The sequence below is a fragment of the Lithobates pipiens genome, unplaced genomic scaffold, assembly GCF_037356315.1.
Source record: "Lithobates pipiens isolate NorthernLeopardFrog02 unplaced genomic scaffold, aLitPip1_a1.2 Scaffold_3, whole genome shotgun sequence".
Taxonomy (NCBI): domain Eukaryota; kingdom Metazoa; phylum Chordata; class Amphibia; order Anura; family Ranidae; genus Lithobates; species Lithobates pipiens.
Window position 1 is genome coordinate 55,063,680 of NW_027507790.1, and position 19,600 is coordinate 55,083,279.

General features: G+C 44.8%; 1 protein-coding gene across 1 annotated transcript in view; it reads left to right on the forward strand.

Annotated features, from left to right (window-relative positions):
• Positions 1-14,151, forward strand: part of LOC143939977 (serine/threonine-protein phosphatase PGAM5, mitochondrial-like) — a 41,142-nt gene extending 26,991 nt beyond the window's left edge. The window contains exon 6 of the mRNA XM_077461064.1: positions 13,617-14,151. Within this exon, the coding sequence (XP_077317190.1) occupies positions 13,617-13,764 (148 nt within the window). The 3' untranslated portion in view covers positions 13,765-14,151. The remainder of the gene's footprint in view (positions 1-13,616) is intronic.
• Positions 14,152-19,600: the final 5,449 nt, after the last annotated feature.

The following is a 19,600-nucleotide window of genomic DNA, read 5'->3' on the forward strand; positions in this document are numbered from 1 at the left end:
ACACGTCTGGTGGTATGTCTAACCCAGCGTACCTTTCCACTTCTGGGACCACCCTGCCCCACATCATTCCTGGCCTCCCCAGACACCTTTTATTTACGCTTCTCTCCTGGAGATCCCCAATTGCCTCCCGTCCGGTCTCTCATCCCCCCTCTCCTGGCACCCCAACACATACGAGTGCCCAAGAATCCAGACAAGACGTGGAGGCCCTCCATCTGAAATGAAAAACGTGATTCCCGTCAGACCCTATTCCCATAACCAACCACAAGAATGACCCCCCCCCCCCCCCCTAACTTTTACACAGTCAGAAACACACTCATTTCTTAAATTTTTTTTTTTTTTTTTTTTTTAATTCCAAAACCAAATGAGGCCAAATACCTCCCCATCCGTTGCACAGCCACCTCATCCAAACGGCACCTGGTGGCCTCCATGGCCGCCCCAATGTGGAAGGAGTGTGAAGTTTATGCAGAACTATCCAAGCCTACCCTCCCCAGACATTTCCGGAAAACCACAACAAATTGAAATTTTTTTGATTAATGGGACCCATCTGCATGCACTAGAAAAGGCCCACCCCGTGCCCGGTCTAACCTTCAGAAAAGCCTCAACTGCCTGTACTGGGCAAACTGCACAGCCCGGCAACACGTATAACCACACCAACACCCCTCGCCCCTTCTGATCCGTTTTGGACTTTCTCAACCTCAACGACGCCTTACCCGCCGAAACCTGCACATCCTGTACCAACATCCCACCAACCGGTTCCCCAATGCTGAACGCCTCAAAGTCCAGCAAAAACTGAGCGTGTATGGCCACCAGATTCAAAAAAGTCACTGGCCGCCCTGTATCCTTACACCTGTGTTCCTTCCGGTAACTCTTCAAAGCCTGCTTAACCCAAAAGTCCTTCGTCCAATCTACCTCCCCCCCCCCCCCATAACTTAAACCAAAATGCCAAGCCCGCCATCTTTTCAATCGAGATCGAGCTCCCCGCCTCCATGTTCCTGGAGACAAAATACAGCATAAACAGCTGCACTGATGCCCTGTCCCCCCCCCCCCCCCCCCCCCCGCCCGCCTCCTGCACCAAGGCTGACCACTCCATCCATACCTCTACATATGCCGACCATGTGGACCCACTCACTGACCGCTGGATCCATCCCATGGCGATGTCGGCTCCCAAATCCAGCCCAGGCAAGGGACTCCTTCCTCCGGTGCCAGAGCCCTGAACTTGTCCCACTGGAAGTGACAGAGAATCAGCTAAAGTATTGTCCACCCCCGGTATATGCACTGCATAGAGAAACATTAAATTGCAAGCAACGCAACACCAACTGTCGCATTAACCATATGACAGGTTGTGAAGATGCTGACATGCTATTGATAACTTGCACCACTCCCATATTATCGCAATTTCAAATTCCGGCAGGCCTGCCCCCACAATTCCAATGCCAACACCCCTGGGAATAGTTCCAGTAGTACCAAATTCCCAAGGAAACCAGCCTCCACCCAGGACCGCGGCCAGGGTTCCACGCTCCACTGCCCTTGAAAAAGACGCTCCGTAACAAATTGCTCACCATGCCCGACATCCACACCGACTTGCCATTCAATACCAAGAGGAATTGATATCCTACCTTCAGATCCTCCCGGTGATCCTTGTTCAGCCAAATGAAATGCGTAGGGGCCAACAGAAAATCCTGCCCATGGGAATGATCCTGCATGCGAAGGTTAACTTCCCCCCCCCCCCCCCCCCCCCAACGATTGCAACGCACGCAGCTGAACCTTTTTCAAACCGTGGATCTCCCTAATCTCCTTCTGCAAGTCCCTTAACTTCTCCTTTGGTAGCCTGCACTCCATAGCCATGGAGTCAATCACAATACCGAGGAAACTCTGCTCCGTCCATGGACCCTCTGTTTTCTCGGGTTGCCAAAGGCACTCTGAACCTGCAATGTGGATAGCAAAATCGCACACATTGGAAGAAGGGGGGGGCCTACGTACAAGAAGTCATCCAAATAATGGATGCCGGAATCTATCCCTGCCATGTCCCTAACCATCCACTCTCTAAAAAGGAACTGAACGCATCAAACATCGCACAGGATATGGAACAACCCATGGGCAAACACTTGTCCACATAAAATTTTTCCTGACAGCAGCAATCCAGTAACCGAAAACTCTCAGGTGTAACGGAAAGGAGCTTAAAAGCTGACTCTATATCCAATTTCGCCATCAAGGCCCCCTGGCCGTATTGCCTGACCCACCATACGGCTGCGTCAAACGATGTATGACACCGTACAGGCCTCGGGTCAATGAAATCGTTCACCGAGCCCCCTTTAGGGAAAGACAGGTGGTGTATCAGCCAAAACTTATTTGGCTCTTTTTTGGGAACAACCCCCAACAGGGACATCACTAAGTCGGAAAGCGGTTTAAACTCAAACCCCATACCCCCCCACTTCTGGGTGCTGTAACGCAGCTTCAATTTTTTTTTTTTTTTTTTTGCCATCGGTGGCACCACCCTCAATGCACATGGAATTTTGAACCCCGGTCTAAAACCCACAGATCAAACCCGCCGCGGCCCTATGCGGGTCCCTACTTGGGAAAGGGTGCGTCCTTCTCACATCATCGGAGTCATCCCTCTTGTGAGTAGGCTCTCCGGCACGCTTTCCCTTCTTGAAACGCCTGGTGAGTGTATGGGCTCCCCCCACACCCTGAGCACTCATGCTTAAATTTGCACGTTCCACCAAACTTGCACGAGCCCTCGTTAAATTGCCGGCTGTCCCGAGGAGTGGCTACCCCCCGCCCCCCTTGAAATAACTGAGGTGGAGCCCATGCCGACGCCATAAGCCTCATCCAGAGGCTAATGTCTTTATGGTCCCACCAAAGAGCGGGCCGGACTGCCCTGCATTGAAGGAACTGCTCGTCGTAACGCAGCCATGCTTCTCTGATGGCATCCATATAACAAAACACTGAGCAATTCTCTGGGTTCTTCTCGCCTATGAGGCTATCCATAATGGCGAACGCCAGCAGCCAATTGGCAAACATCCACGGGATAAATCGGTATCTCCTTTTCCTCTAAACTAAACTTTTCCAAAGGTAACAAGGAGAAAATGTCCACATATTCCCCTTTGCAAATTTTGTCCCATACCTCCTGTTTCAAGTGCGCTCCTAACGGGCCCTCAAAGCATACATGCACCTCACATTTTCGCTGAATCTGCGATCCTCGCGATGTCAGTCCTTGCAGTGGGCTCCGTTGACCCCTTGTCGCTATGCGTCTCCTTCTCCTCCCCTGCCACCACCACGTGCAGAGCTGCTGAGGGGACCGCCACTGCTTTCCCACCCAAAGTCGGTCACCATCCTGTCCCTGCAAGGCCCCCCCCTCTTTGCCCCCCCTCAGCTCGTGCAGAGCCACTAGGGGAACAGTGTCCACAGCTGGTCTCCCAACAGTGTCCTGGGAAATGGCACCATGCTGTTCGGTGGCCCCGCCCACCAGCTGGAACCCATGGCATGCAGGCTGCCCAGGCCCCTGCCGAGGGTGAATACAGGCCAGGCTCCACTTTGAAGGGGGGGATGGAGAGATCCCCCCCCCCCCCCCCCCCCGGGCTCCTGGTGACCTTGGAAGTCCCGGAAACCACCCCAGGAGAATACCTTGCAGGCAGCCTGGAGATCCTGCCGCGTGCTGCCTTGCTGACTCCCGCCGCAGGACTGCTACCTTCTGCCATCACGGCCACGACCTGGCTCTGGAGCCATTTGGGCCCTTGAGATACCTCTGCCGCCTCCCGCAACTGCACCACAAGCTCCCAGACGTCCACCATCTTCTTCCTCTGAGGAGCAGTGAGAAAACCTACCTCCTTGTCTGCCACACACTCTGGACTGGCTCTGCCCCCTTTTTCTACGGCCGCTCCCAATCTCCACCCACCCACATGATGCCAAATGTGTCACTAGACACACCGTCAGGTCCGGCCCTCCGCTACGCTCCCCTGCAGTCTGCTCTCACTACAGTCCTCTCTAAACTGGAGCATCTGGTGCAGCTGCGCATGGTAGCAAACTGTAACTTCAGCTTGTTCAGTTAAGCTTTGGCAATAAAACCTGGAAGTTAGTTTCTATGAAGGGTTGCACCAGAATTTGCACTCCGTTGTTTAGTAAACAACCCCCTAAGTGCTTTAGGCTACTTGTTCAGAATATGTAAATGCTTAAAACATGCTATTTAAGCATTGTAAGGTTATGCCTCCCAACTTTTTGAGATGGGAATGAGGCATGCATATTAGCAAATATGTAGGCACAGACAGTTTGAAAAAAAAATCAGGGTGGGGCTTGGTGTTCCCACTATTCCTTTTTATATTAGCTTTGAAATGTAAAAATTGGCTGCAGAGGCAGCTCTAGGCTTTGTGAGGCCTTAGAAATTAGTCCCCACTTACACCCATAATAGGAAAGCACTAAAAATGAACTAAATTGCATATATTGAGCCTTAGATCCTTTAAACTATCAGTTCATCGTTTCTAGAACTGTTCTCCTGATCACAGCCCCATTTATCTGTAGCTCTCTCCCTGGAATAGATTGCTGGCCTGTAAAATCAATACCAGAGCTGCTGTTGGAGATCATGGGGCACTGTACAACCTTCCAGGATTTGTTTTGTCAAAACTTAATTGAAAAAAACTGAAGTTAGAAGCTGGCTACCATGCACAGCTGCACCAGATCTCCTACCCTCCAGTTTTAGTAAATCAAGTTTTCACTTACTCAGCACCTGATGGCAGTTAAATGGGATCATATTCAGCAGGCAACATGGTGGGTGTTTTTATTTTTTTTTATTTTTTCTGCACAAAAAGCATCATGGTTGCAGCATATAAGGGCTCTTTCACACAGATCCGTGAGTGGTTTCTCTTTTGAACTGGAGCTGAACAGATGTCATTATCTTGACATCTATATTTGCTCACAGCAGACAGGTGTTACCGGCCTCAAAATGTGAATTAAGAGAGCCGATGATTGTAGACGCGATGAGATAAGGTGATCAGCTTGGCGTGGACTGCAAAGAATCAAACAGCATGAGATATGACCACTGACTTTATGGCTGGAAGTATTTTTTATTTTTTTTTTTTTATTTTTTTTACATAACAATACATCTTTTACATTTTTATAGTCACATGTTTATAAACATTAACTATATATATATATATATAAATACCGATTTTTAACTAAAGTATTTTAAAATGTAGTTACAACAATGAACATTACTAAATTTAATAACATGTATATCCCTGTTATTCAGTGTTATAGATAATTATCTTTATCTCTCTGGTACACTTTAAGTGTGCAATAATCATACTGGCAATGTATTGCTTTAATACAAATATTTTCATGGTAGTACTCCTTTTTTTTTTTTTTTTTTTTTAACCACTAGATGGTGCACATTGCATGTCTGTATGATGCAATACATAAGCTTTACATACAATAGGTTTTTCCTATATTAAATAACAGAAAACATGTGCTTCTATAAATCTATGCAATTTTCAAAAAATCAGGTTTAAATATACTTATTTAGAAAGGTTTAGTGTTTATCATAGACATTTGTTCTGACTAATGCAGTATTTTCATGTTCTTATGCACTTTTCACTTGTTTCTGACACATGCTGTTCTAAACTTCTAATTACAGCAAAACTATAGCATAAAATCTGCTGAGACTTTTTCTGTATCTGCTCAAGATGTTTAGGAATCTTTCTATCACAGGTTAATACAGATTAGGAACAATTTAGAGTACATACCTGCCAAGAATCACACAAACAGCATGAGATATGACCACTGACTTTATGGCTGGAAGTAGTTTAATTTCCAGTCACATGGTGTGTGGCCTTATATAGACTGTTTGTGTACCTTCTCTGCCATCTACTGGTTATTAATAGAATAGAAGGGAGATGTTTAGAAATATAAAAAAAAAAAAAATATGTACTTTGCTTTGGGGTGTCTGTTTTGTGACCATATAAACCCCAGTCCGTCACACAGGCATGGCCTTGGACCTACTCTATGGGTGGCCAGATGTAAATGAGCTTGTGTCCACTTGCATCCGGCTACCTCTGATCCATCATTTACAGTAGGTCTGGAAAAGATGCAGCCCTTCATATTTTTCTTTCTGTATTCAAACAGACTTGGAGGTAGGTGGGTGTAAGGGACACTAGTCTGTTTACATCTGGCCACCTGTAAACCTACATGGAGCTTTCAATCAGGGCTGCATTAAAGACACAGGTTGACCTAAATGGAAAAATTGGATGAAAGGGTCCAGGGAGTAAAGCCATTTTTTTACTGCCCCTAACATGTAAACTAGCAGCTCGCTGTGCTAATTTATTTTAATTGCAGCATGTAATCTATGGCTGTTGGTATCCATGGCTGTTAGGTGCTGACTTTTATGACTGTACTGTGCTACAGTCTAACATGGCTATAAGAAATTCAATATCTAACAGCCATGGATGCAGAGCCATAGAGAACCACCTGCTGTGGTAATCATGCTCACAGTGAGGAGCCTGGGGACAGTAATGTTCTCCCAGAGCTGTAGGTGTCACTGTGCACCATCACCCACTGCTGAGATTTCAGACTTGCGCCCCCTCAGCTATCTCAGATCAGCCTCTCCCTTGTGCCTCCTTGGCCCTTACTGAAGGAGTGGCTGTACAAAGAATTGCTCTGCCAGGGAGGGCAGCCCACCTGAACTAATTGTGCCGTGAGACATGTGAAACAGACTTTATGCGCATATGCCCCTGAAGCTGCCTTGGCCCAGTACAACAGGGCCAGTTGTACTGCCTTATCAGAAGCCCTGCTGCCAGACAGCTTTTCAGCTATTATTCACTCAAGTATTTGCTGCAGCCAGGACTGAATGACTACTTGTCGGGTGATGTGATCTATACCGTGTAGATGGCATATGACTAGAGATGGATATGCTAACATTACAGCACAATCTATTTGTATAGAACTATAGTGTCTGAAACCATGTTCTTGGCACAGCAGTTGATCATATGTGTATAGTACATGAATAAGATGTTTGCCTTGTGTTGCATGGCAGATGTGCACTAGCAGACACTGAATGAGAGGTGTAACAATGGTTCTTGCAGTAAGTGCTTGCACTATATTGCTGCTAGCTTCATAAAGAACCGTAAGGCAATCTGTCTAGATAATAAGCCACTCTTTATGCTGATGCACTGTACTAAACAATATGTAATTGCACCAAATAGGGTTTGCTAGTGACCCCAGTATATCAGTGGTAGCACTGAACATCACAGCAAAGGTGACTGATTTCTGTACATCCGCAAGCTGGTTTAGTGATCAGATAGACCTGTGCTTTGCTTGTAGGGTCATTCAGCAGAGCCCGCCCCCCCCTCTCCCCCTGTAGTCAGCCCAGGTACTATGACTAGCCACTTTAATCAATCCACATACCAACACAGACAACCATAACTCTGCAAGGTTCACTGCTGGTCCTTTTGGGGGGGGGGGGGGGGGGAAACACACCACCCAGAAGACCTACTGTTGCAGGGAATTCAGAGGCTTATATTGCTTCATGCATTCCTCACAGCACAAAGTCAAAAATTTCAATGTCCATTGGCGGGGACAGTTAAGAGAATACAGGACGGCACAGAACGACAAGCAATGGAAGCCAGGTGTGATGTTCCTGTGTCAGGGGATAACATCTCCTTTCTCTCCTCCTCCTTTCTCTCCTCTCCTAAGCATTGGGTGTCAGACCAAGAGATGAGCTCTAAGCATTCATACAGGCAGAGGGAGCAACAGCTAAATGCCTTGCGTTCCTAACAAGCCTTGCTACATCCAGCTAGCTTACAGCTAGTGGCATTATTAGGTCTGTCCTCTCCCTGCTGCCCTCCATTTCCAGTACCTTCCAAAAGTCAAATTTGCTGGGCTGAGAAAGGGGGCGGTTACAGTCCCACATACTGGCTGTAAAGGCAAAGCAACCGCTTGGTCGGCACAATGTGTTTGTAACACTTATTCGGGGACAGTAATTGTAAATCTGCCCCTAGACACATGCTGAAATCTCACCTGCTTCAGCTCTGGAAATGCACTGCATCAGATGGCTGTTTAGCAACGCAAATTAGGCGGGCATGAGGCCCAAGGCAACCACCTAATTGGAGAGCTGCCTCTTGATGAAAGGTTTAGCACTGGGAAACACTTGCCAGTGCATTTTTACAACTATATAGATCAGGCCAAAATGCAGGTCTTTGTACCAAATTGGCGCCAATTGGGAGCTATATGCAGTAACTAATTTTCAAAGTTCACAAGGGGCACTGCGAAACAACCAGCAGGTGTTCAGGCTATTCTAATGTCAGGTTTCTATATTGTACCTGAGCAAAACCTTCACTTTGCAAGCTGCTTTTTTTTTCTTCTTTTTTTTTTTTTTTTTTTTCGCATCACAGAAGTGGGTCATCTTTAGCACTGCATTATGTACTCCTGTGTTGCAAGTTCACCACCAGAATGGAGACTGTTGTGTCATTAAGTAGCATACTAGGAGTTGGTCCTTCTGATCAGGGGCAGGCTGGGCCAGGGGGCAGGGTGGCAATTTCCCCCTAGGCTGCCCTAACAATATATACATAATGGCCGGCGGCCACTGCTCACAATTTTTTGTATTTTTTTTTTTTTTTTTTTTTTTTTTTTTTGGGTCAGGGCATTGGCTGCAAGCTGAGGCAGAGGGAGGGGCGTGGAAACTCAAGAGGCACTCACACTCACTTATGTAGTGGAGGCCGCTCTGTTTCCGCACCTCCCGTCAGTCGCGCTCTCACTAATCCTCTGACAGTGGAGTGAGAGCCAACCTGACCTGTCAGTTCGTGTGGTGGATTTCCCCCCCCCCCCTCCTCTCCTCCGAACACTGCAGCCTGTGTGAGCGTCTGCCCACTCTGTTCCCTCCCCTGCTTCCTCATTGGTAGAGGGAGGGAGCCCATCACAGCCTCCAGCAGCTGCAAAGCATCGTGGGACATGTAGTCCCGGTGGCCTAATGGCAATTCCTGGGCGCAAAAAATTCCCTTGCCTGACCACAGGAAGAGAACAAACGAGAGGCTGCGGGGGAGCAGACTGTCACCTCATGAGGCTGATCCTGAGGACAGAGCAGAGATAATGTAAGTTTATTTTTTTTATTTTATTTTTTTTCCTTAAAAAGAAAAGTCTTACACTATGAAGATTTCTCACTTCTTTCCCATTGTTTCAAGCTGGGAGCTGATATTAACCCCTTCATGCCTAAACCTTTTTTGACACTTGTTTACAAGTAACAAATCTTTTGTTAGAAAATTACTTAGAACCCCCAAGCATTATATATATATATATATATATATATATATATATATATATATATATATATATATATATATATATATATATATATATATATATATAATAATTTTTCTTATATATATATATATATATAATAATTTTTTTTATATATATATATAATAATTTTTTTTATATATATATATAATAATTTTTTTTTAGCAGAGACCCTAGAGAATAAAATGGCAATTGTGACAATATTTTATGTCACACTGTATTTATGTAGCTGTTTTTCAAATACTTTTTTTTTTTTTTTTTGGAAGAAATACACTTTCATTAATTTACCACTTCAATACCGGGCATTTTCATCCCTTCCTGCCCAGGTCAGTTTTCATTGTGCGGTCATGCAACATTGTACCCAAATTTTTTTCCCACAAATAGAGCTTTCTTTTGGTGGTATTTGATCACCCCTGTGGTTTTTATTTGCACTTTAAACAAAGAGTGCCAACTTTAACCACTTCAGCCCTGGACCATTTTACTGGCCAAAGACCAGACCACTTTTTGCGATTCGACACTGCGTCGCTTTAACTGACAATTGCGCGGTCGTACGACGTGACTCCCAAACAAAATTGACGCCTTTATTTTCCTACAAATAGAGCTTTCTTTTGGTGGTATTTGATCACCCCTGCGGTTTTTATTTTTTGCGCTATAATCAAAAATAGAGCGACAATTTTGAGAAAAACGCATTATTTTTTACTTTTTGTTATAATAAATATCCCCCAAAAAAATATAAAAAAATTTTTTTCCCTCAGTTTAGGCCAATACGTATTCTTCTACATATTTTTGGTAAAAAAATCACAATAAGCGATTGATTGGTTTGCGCAAAAGTTATAGCGTTTACAAAATAGGGGATAGTTTTATGGAATTTTTAGTAATTTTTTTTTTTTACTAGTAATGGCGGCGATCTGTGATTTTTATTGTGACTGCGACATTACGGCGGACACATCGGACATTTTTGGGACCATTGTCATTTATACAGCAATCACTGCTATACAAATGCAGTGATTCCTGTGTAAATGACACCGGCAGTGAAGGGGTTAAGTGTTCCTAGGGGTGTGTTACTAACTGTGGGGGGCTGGGCTTTCATTTAGTGAACACTGATCTCTGCTCCAATCACATGGAGCAGAGATCAGCGTCATTTGTTGCTAGGCAGAACGGGGAGATGCTGTTTACAACGGCATCTCTCCGTTCAGCTGCCCCGTGAGACGATCGTGGGTATGCCCGCGGCGATCGAGTCCACTGGACTCACAGGGGTCCCAACCAGATTGGAAGTACCTGTACGCCAATATGCCTGCCTGTGCCATTGTGCCGACATACATCGGCGTGCGCTGGTTGGGAACTGGTTAAAAAAAACACTATTTTTTACTTTTTGCTATAATATGCCAACTTAAGCCTTAACAGTTTAGGCTGATGTGTAATTTTCTACATATTTTTGGTAAAAATTGCGATAAGCAGTAATAAGTTATAGCGTCTACAAAATAGGTTATTGATTTATGGAATTTTTATTATTTTTTTGTTTTTACTAGTAATGCTGCAATTTTTATTGTGACTGACATTGCGGTGGACAGATCGGACACTTTTGACACTATTTTGGGACCAGTGACTTTTATACAGCGATCAGTGCTATAAAAATGCACTGATTACTGTATAAATATCACTGGCAGGGAAGGGGTTTACACTAGGGGGCAATCAAGGGGTTAAATGTGTTACCTAGGGAGTGATTCTAACTGTGGGGGAGATGGGACTGACTAGGGAGGAGACCAATCCTATATACTAGAAACATACGCTCTGTCTCCTCTCCCCTGACAGGATGTGGATCTGTGTATTTACACACAGATCCACATTCCTGCTCTTTCATGAACGATTGCGGGTGCCCGGCAGACATCACAGCAACCGGGTACGTGCATCGGCTCCTCGGTGACGTGTACCTCAGTATACCGCCAGGAAGCCAAGGATGTCCTATGATAAAGAGCACACTGGTGACATCTATCATAGAACCTGGTCCAGGAGGCACGACTTCGTATGACAGAAGCCGCACTGGGTAAGCGGGAGATCTCCACTCTGTGTTATCCAGCAGCTTTTCTCTCTCTGTTCAGTGTATGGGGATTAGACTGCATTGATGGGCTATGGTGAGGCTGCATTGATGGGCACTGACAAGGCTGAGCTGATGGGCACTGGTGAGGCTGCATTGATGAGCACTGATGAGGCTGCATTGATAGACACTTGTAAGGCTGCATTGGTGAGGCTGCATTGATGGGCATTGGTGAGGCTGCATTGATGGGCACTGTTGATGGTGAGCTGATTCGTGGATTAATGGGCCACTTGACTAGACTTGCCCCCAGGCCTAAGGCTGCCAGCTCTCCCCTGCTTCTGATCACATCGCTGATGACTCTAAGGCAAAGTTTATAGACCCTGACACTATCTGCAGTAATTGGTTGCCTGTCAGTAAGATTGTCACTGTCTCAGCACCTGGTTTTTAACCCCACAAAGCCCACAGCACTGAAGGCTCAAATGACTGTCTCCAAAGGCCCTACCCTGTCACGGCTTACCGCTCACTGACAGCCATTTCTCACTGTCCTGCAATGCCCTGCAACTTTCTAAAGTTGGCCCTGGGTTAAAGCCTAACACTTATTGCCGTTTACTAGCTCTTTGAGCTGGCTGTTAAATATGTTGTGTAGTGGTGACACTTTGGACAAAGTGTCTGCTATGTACAAATGTAGTTTTTCCCTCAGAACAGTAAAGGGGTTTTGAGGGCTGATTGTGCAGGTTTAACTTTGACATCAGTTTGGCTGGGCTGTGTTGGAGTTCTGCCTGGTCATGTGTACAGTTGTGTGCACATGACAGGCCCAGAATCAGGCCTGGTTGAACGCTTTTGTTTCCGGGGAACGCCGATGCCTGGCCCCACTAAGGTGTCTGGGGAAGGGTACTTAAGATGTTGAAGTCACGGGTTCGTTCATAAGAGCAGAGCTGCTTGGACCGGGGTAGCCCTGCGAGGGGACCCGATCACGGAAGCATGTGTTGCCCCGCAACATGGTCCGGTTGACTGACCCCATTAGACCCGCATGGTATGGGATAAGGATCCATCTATTCCCGAGTCTGGAACGGCTGGTCCAAGGCGCAGTAACTGAAAAGGGATTCAAGGCATCTGGTTGTGCTCTCAACTTGGAGGGGCACCACAGCTCGTGTAAGCGACCGGGGGGGGACTCTTCGGAGGAGGGCCAACAAGCTGGCATCCCAAGAAGTGCCTGGCTGCTGGGTTGTCAAGGATACTAACAAATCCCCCCCCCCCTTCTTTTTTTATTTTTATTTTTTTTTTTTTTTGTTTTTTGTTTTTTTTGTACTGCCAAGGAGACAGAACGTTCCAGGTACTGAAGAAATGTTCCTATCCACTTTCGGTTGCAAGTTTATTCAAGGACATAGACTTTGCAAGTTCTGAATTAAAGTGCTGACTGCCATAATTTCTGGCTAGATTTGCTCAGCTTTGAAGTGCCCAGCTGCGAGTGGCTACTCTTTGGGATGTATTGGACTTTGTAAAGATTAGCAGTTCAAAGTGCCTGAGTTTCTTCACCCTTGTCCTCTGTTCCCATACGAGACTGTTAGATGTTACCCCTGCAAATAAAAACCTTTCTAAAGGACTTTTATGGTGTCAGCATCCAAAGTTGTTGGGTACTTACCCTGGGAACCCCTAGACATGGAAGAACCAGCCAGGTGGAGGTAACTGGTAAGCCCAAAAGTCAAGGCCGCCCCCATCGAGGGTTATGGCTGCTACAGTTGTATTAGATTGGGTTTTCTTTCCCAACCTTTCAACTGGTGGTCTGTCCATAACTGGATGACAATGCTTACTCCTCTGTATCGCGACAAGGGATAAAACCGCAGAACCCAGCCCTTTTCTGAGAATGATTCTATAGACCTCAGAGCTAACCAAGAGCTATGAAATGGACATAGGTGTGTGTAAAATATATATGGTTGCTCAACCTGTACCCATGAGGGTACAAGCATAACTCTCAAATTCAGAAGCAAGATGGGACTTGTAGTTTCACAACAGCTAGCGAGCCACAGGTCGAGCATCCATGTATTAAAACATTAGCAGGGGTGACTGGTGTATACCAATACACCCTGTGCATATGCCTATGGAAACTGATATAGGCAGACTACAGGAAAGATTTGACTCATGAGTTCTTGCAATTTCCTTTTATTGTGTGTAGATGCACTTTAAAAGTACACCTGCAATGTGAACAATCGGGTCTCTACTGTGATGGGGTTTTTGGAAGCTATGTAAGGTATTTTGAGATTGCAGAGTTTTAGAAATGTCTAAATTGTCTTCCTTCCCATAGGGCTCTTCAGCTGCCCCCTGAAGCTTGGCTACGCATGGATCTAAATCATGGCAGCATTACTGAACTTGTGATTCACCACAATGGTCGTGTAACTCTAAGAATGCTTGGTGATGCTGGCTATATGCCTCCTTCAAAACTCAGCTGCTAAACTATTATGTTGACACATTTATGCAACCCAAGTGGCGTTCAGGATCAATTCAGCTGCATCCCAACTACAGAAAAGGCTTTATGCAAGATACTTTAACCTATATGGTGATGAATATAAACTGCTGTTTTGCTTTCAGATGGCACTATGGGAGTTTACTCCAATATAGAAAGTGACTGCAACAATTACTAACACTTGATAAAATCTGCAGAAAGTGTTGTAGCTGCATTTTATGTATGAAGTGGATAATGTATTCCACAGTTCTTTACACTCTGGAATTTTTTGTATCCTTTTAATGCGTCTTGTATCACTTTTCTATGTTGTATTAAGCTTTGCCTGGTGACAGCATAATTTGTATGTACCAAATTAAATAAATGCAGTTCAAAACTATTCATGGGTGTTTGTATAATTTTCAAAATGGATGAGATCGAATGACCACCTTGAGATCAGACAGTCAGTGTCACCAGAAGACGGCAACAGTGATCTTTTTTATTGTCACAGCAGTCCCATTGTCACCAGACCAATTTAAGCAATCAGTAAGGTTCCTGAACACAGCTGCACCAGTCCCAATGTTAGACCAGTGTGGGCCCCATATCCAAGCAGTACCTTCAGGATGTCGGGGTGGGGGGGAACCTCCACACCATAAACACCCCATCCGATTTCCTTACTACCTATCACATAGGAGGCCAGGAACACTGTACTGATGTGGCAGAGATCATGGACACAGTGGTGGCTGAAGTAAAAAAAATTGGTGTGGAGAGTTTTTTTATTTTTTTTGCCCCTTGACATCCTGAAGGTGCTGCTTTGGATATGGGACCTTCTATGCATTTAGACAGAAATACTCACGTGGTATACCTATAGTCAGTCAGGAGTAGCAGAATGTGTTTTTACTGAGCTGGCTAGAACTCCCTCAAGAGGTGGTCTTTTTCACAGCTCTTACTGTGAGGAAGCCTTTGTCTAATGGAAAAGAGATTTAATCTCCAAATACAGAGTGCCCCATTGTCGTCTGACATTAAAGACTGGGTCCAACCTATGTTTGTGATTATTTCAGTATTGCATTGTAGATCCCTGTATGTTTGGTCATTCAGGTTCTTGTCTAATTTTTGACACTATCGATGCTCCCTGATGAAACCATCGCCTGTTGAAGGGAATTCTACATCTTTGCTGCTCTTATAGTAAAGAACCCTCTACGTAGTTTAAGGTTCAACTTTTTATTTATTTATTTTTTTTTTTTTTCCTTTTTCTCTTACGGTAATTTTAGTGGCCATGTGTCTTAAACTCCCTTCCACGAAAGTTTTTTTTTTTTTTTTTTTTTTTTTTTTTTTTTTTTTTTTTATCCCTACTGTTGGGTCACCAGTATGGTATTTGTAAATTGAAATCATATCCCCCCCCCCCCCCCCTTAAGCATGTCTTATCCAGAGAATAAGTTCAGTGCTTGCAACCTTTCTTCAGAACATCCTCCAGACACTTTAGCTTTGTTGCCCTTCTGTGTACTCGCTCAATTTTCAGTACATCCTTACTAAGGACTGGTGTCCAGCATAGGGCAGCATACTCCAGGCGAGGCAAGACCAAAAGTCTTGTAGAGCGGGAGAATTTGGCTTTATCCCTGGAGTTAATCCACTTTTTTTTAATGCATGCCAATATTCTGTTTGCTTTGTTAGGCTCAGCAATGGTATTCAATGCCAAGCTGATATCTACTAGAACCCCCAGGTCCTTTTCCATCCTAGATTCCCCCAGCGGTTCACCGCCCCCCAGTGAGTAGACTGCATTCATATTTTTGCCACCCAAATGCATTTTACATTTTTCTACCTTTTTTTTTTTTTTTTTAAACTCATTTTGCTATGTAGTTGTCAACCCATTAATTTGTTCAGATCTTCTTGCAAGGTTTCCACATCCTGTGAAGTTATTGCCCTGCTTGGTGTTCTCAGCAAATTCAGAGATTGAGCTGTTTACCCCATCCTCCAGGTTGTTTATAAACAAATTAAACAGGATTGGTCCTAGCACAGAATCCCGGGGGGTGGCCCTTTCCCACCCCACCCCTGACCAGTCCCAGTACTCCCATTTATCACTACCCTCTAAACTTGCCCTTGTAGCCAGTTTTCAATCCATGTACTTGCACCTCCATGCCAACAAGCCTTACTTTGTACCATGTGTAACATTTTATGGGGAACTGTCAAATGCTTTAGCAAAATCCAGATATCTACAGACCTTTTATCTACATGGCAGCTCACTTCCTCATAGAAGGATAATAGATTGGTTTGACCAGAACGATCCTTTGTGAATCCATGCTGATTACTGCTAATAAAGTTTTCATTACTAAAATCTTTGTGTGGCATAATAATCCCTTATCCCCTACAAGAGCTTGCTTACTATTGGTGTTCGGCTAACTGGTCTGTAATTCCCAGCTATGTATTTTGTCTTTTATAAATATTAGTGCTACATTGGCTTTTCTCCAATCAGCTGGTACCATGCCAGTCAGCGTGTCAGTAAAAAAAGAGGAACAATGGTCTGACAATTGCTTAAATGAGTTCCCTAAGTACCCTTTGGTGCAAGCAATTTGGTCCTGGGGATTTATTAATGTTAAGTTTCCAAGTCTAATTCTGTTTGCCATGAATGTTAAGATTGTGTTGCCCAGGACAACCTGGTTTACTGAGCTTAAAATTGCAAATGGCTTCTGAGGCAGGCCTTTTTAAGCTCTGTTTCTTGCGGGTCTCAAATGTCCTGTTCATCCAAGCCTTGTGTCGCCTACTCCAGTCACTCTTCAAAGTTGTCCTCCCATGTAGGTACAGGTTGTCTTCCAGAGAAAGCCCTGAGCTCCTGATAACTAGCTCCACAGTATGGTGGAGGTTCTTACTGACAGTCTCCCAGGGCAGCAAAGAATTCTTGTCCAATCATGGTCAGAGGTGACAGGGAGGGAAAGTCTTCTGTAGTTGACTCGGCTTGACTGAAGCTGGTAGGACCCTCATGTTGGCCAATTGCATACTGGCACCTTTTTGAAGCTTTCAGGGACTCCTTGTCTCCACCCTAACAGCGCAGAGGTGCGGGAGGTCCCATGGTCTGTCTTGACAGCAATCGCCCACACCTTCCTGTCTGGGGACACTGTCTTCACAGCTTGGCTGATTTTGTTCCTCAGCCCAGGCTTTCCCAGGGAGTTCGATCACCATGCTCAACTTTGAGTGGGCGCCTTCTTCACAACACCACTGGATCGCAGCAGTGGGGTTCATCTTGGCACTTGTAGGGGTGTTGTCTTGAAGAGTTGATTGCAGAGTAGCGAAACAGTCCCAAACAAACCCTTATGTGTAGCAATACCCCTGGAGGACCTGCTTAAATTTGTTCAGTCTGTTACACTGCCTCTCAGCCCTTCTGGTCCACCTAGTAAACGTTGTACTTGCAAACACAGTAAAACAGACACAAATGCAGTGAAAAGGAAGTTTGTTTACTGGGAGACTTTTGACAATCAAACTGTGATCTGGTAACTCAATAGACAAGAATGGTAAACTGTGGTGTTTAAAAGTGTTAATCAAACGCAAAATGCAGATTTCAAAATAACAGTCAAACAACTTAAAGGGGTCTAGAGTAGTCTACGCATTCAGGCATAAAGGGGAACTGATCTGACTTAACAGTCAATCTGTTTTGCTGAAATCACAGACCAAGGCAGGTAAATGTGAGGCAATAGGCCACAAATGAAATTGTCACTTTAATAATGAACACGGAATCACTAAATTACTGATTGAATAACAGGGTCCTCACAATGGAGATATCCAGGATCTTCAGCTAGCCTGGCGTTGATGCACTTGGTGTCCTGTTGAGCAGGATAAACAAAGGGGTACTTGACAATATCCTGGTAGGCAAAAATGAGATGTAGGATGCTAGCAGTATCTTAATAGGCAAAGTAAAATGTAGTGGCTGTTCAGCAGGGGGCAAGTATTCCTTCAAATATGGCCACTGGGCAGGCAATGTTGCTTGACTACATGTCTTTAAAGATGGGTGAAGTAACTGATCAATACAACCTATTATCAGTTATGTATTACTTTGTCTAGTCCCTATAGATTAGTTAGTCGCTCTATACTCTGAGCGCATGCTATCGTTAATATCACAATACTATAACAATTAGCTATGAAACCAAATACACAGTCTAGGATCAATCAAATTTCATTTATTTCCCAAGGAAATAAGAAAGCTTCCATAAGGTATCAATAGAAGTTACAAAAATACATAGCACACAATCAGAATACAATATAAGAAGTATACTCATCAGACCCTTGTGACTGGACATCCTGATGGAATGAGAGGCAGCTCTCTTTTATGAAACCCTTTTTGATAAGCACACCTCAGCCACACCACACCCCATTGCCCACCCTCCTTTGCCTGTGGACCAATCGGCATCTCCTCCCCCAGGCTAAATATCTCTGACAGTCCTGCTATAACTGGCCTCTGGGGGGCAGTGTTTGCCCATGAATTGCATCTGCTCTGACTGAGTTCACATCTTGTGATTCGATCTCAGACGCTCCTCCTGCTCATTAGGTCCCTTTTTGTCCTTACAGACAGACCGGCGCCGTCATTGCCCTAAATCTCTTTGAAACTTCGTGCACACCAGGTGGGCTGAATAGAACTCATTCTGCTATGCAGATTGTGTTTGGTGACTTGGTTGTACCAACAGATATGTAGAAACTTTAGATGTATCATGTTCAATTCCAACATAGTCCACTTTGCGCCTAAAAGGTGCATACCACCCTTCTTCAAACACGGCTCCTATTGAACAGAACATAACCGTCTTAACGCGTGTCGCTCCCCAACCTGTGTCCGAACCAGTACCTGTGGCACAGTCCTTAGCTTGTGTAACATGTGATTGTTTTCAACAAGCGCTCCAGAGACATCTCCCATGGAACAGTTCACAATTGTTTTACAGCGCTGTGCTTTCAACATGTGCAGAAACAGGTCCTATGGAGCAGTCCATAATTGTTTTACCATGTGATGCTTCCCAACACGTGCCGCTTTGCCACTGAGTGACACATCACCACCATTCTTCAGCGACAGCTTCCATGTCACCATTCTGTATCTTCAGGACGGCAGTACAGGCAAGGGGTGTCCATTCACCAGCATACGTTCAGAGCAATATTTCATCCAGCTCTCAACTACCGAGTTCCGATGAGGGCCTTTCTTGCCCATATTACTAGCCTACACTACACATAGGTCACACTCTACCACAGAAATAAATCAACTTATTACCATAATATATACATATGTGTCCCCTCCAATTATGCACCCTGCTCCCAACCTCCTATGATCTCTTACTGTGAATATGGGTCTGGATTCGGCAAACTTGCTCACAGCGGCATTGCAGGGCTCTGATTTGGCAGCAAAGTCTCCAATTTGTACACAGAGAGCTTACCGTCAAATCGTCCCTCAACTTGCATAGACAAATGGGAGACCCTTCTAGATAAATATCGCTTAACTACACATATAAATTTACAACAATTACCAAACCCACACAATTCCACCCCTGTGCCTGGATTTCAGAGATTATGCCCATGGTATACCATACACCTCTACCTATGGTTAGGTTTAAGGAACCCTCTAGTTCCATGACTAACACTACACTGGTATTCTTTAGGACAAAGAAACAAACTCGCCTATGTCTTAAATAATACCCGGGTGCCTCCTTCCCAGCAATGATCTCTCCATCCAGAACACAGAGAAAAATAACTTCCCAACATTATTCGTTCATCCCCATGTATTGACCTGGCATACAAAGGACATCATGGTCATGCTTCCGACAAAGGGAAATATCAACCTGCCTCCAGCTTTCATCTTCTCTGATCACATGTGCGATAAAGCC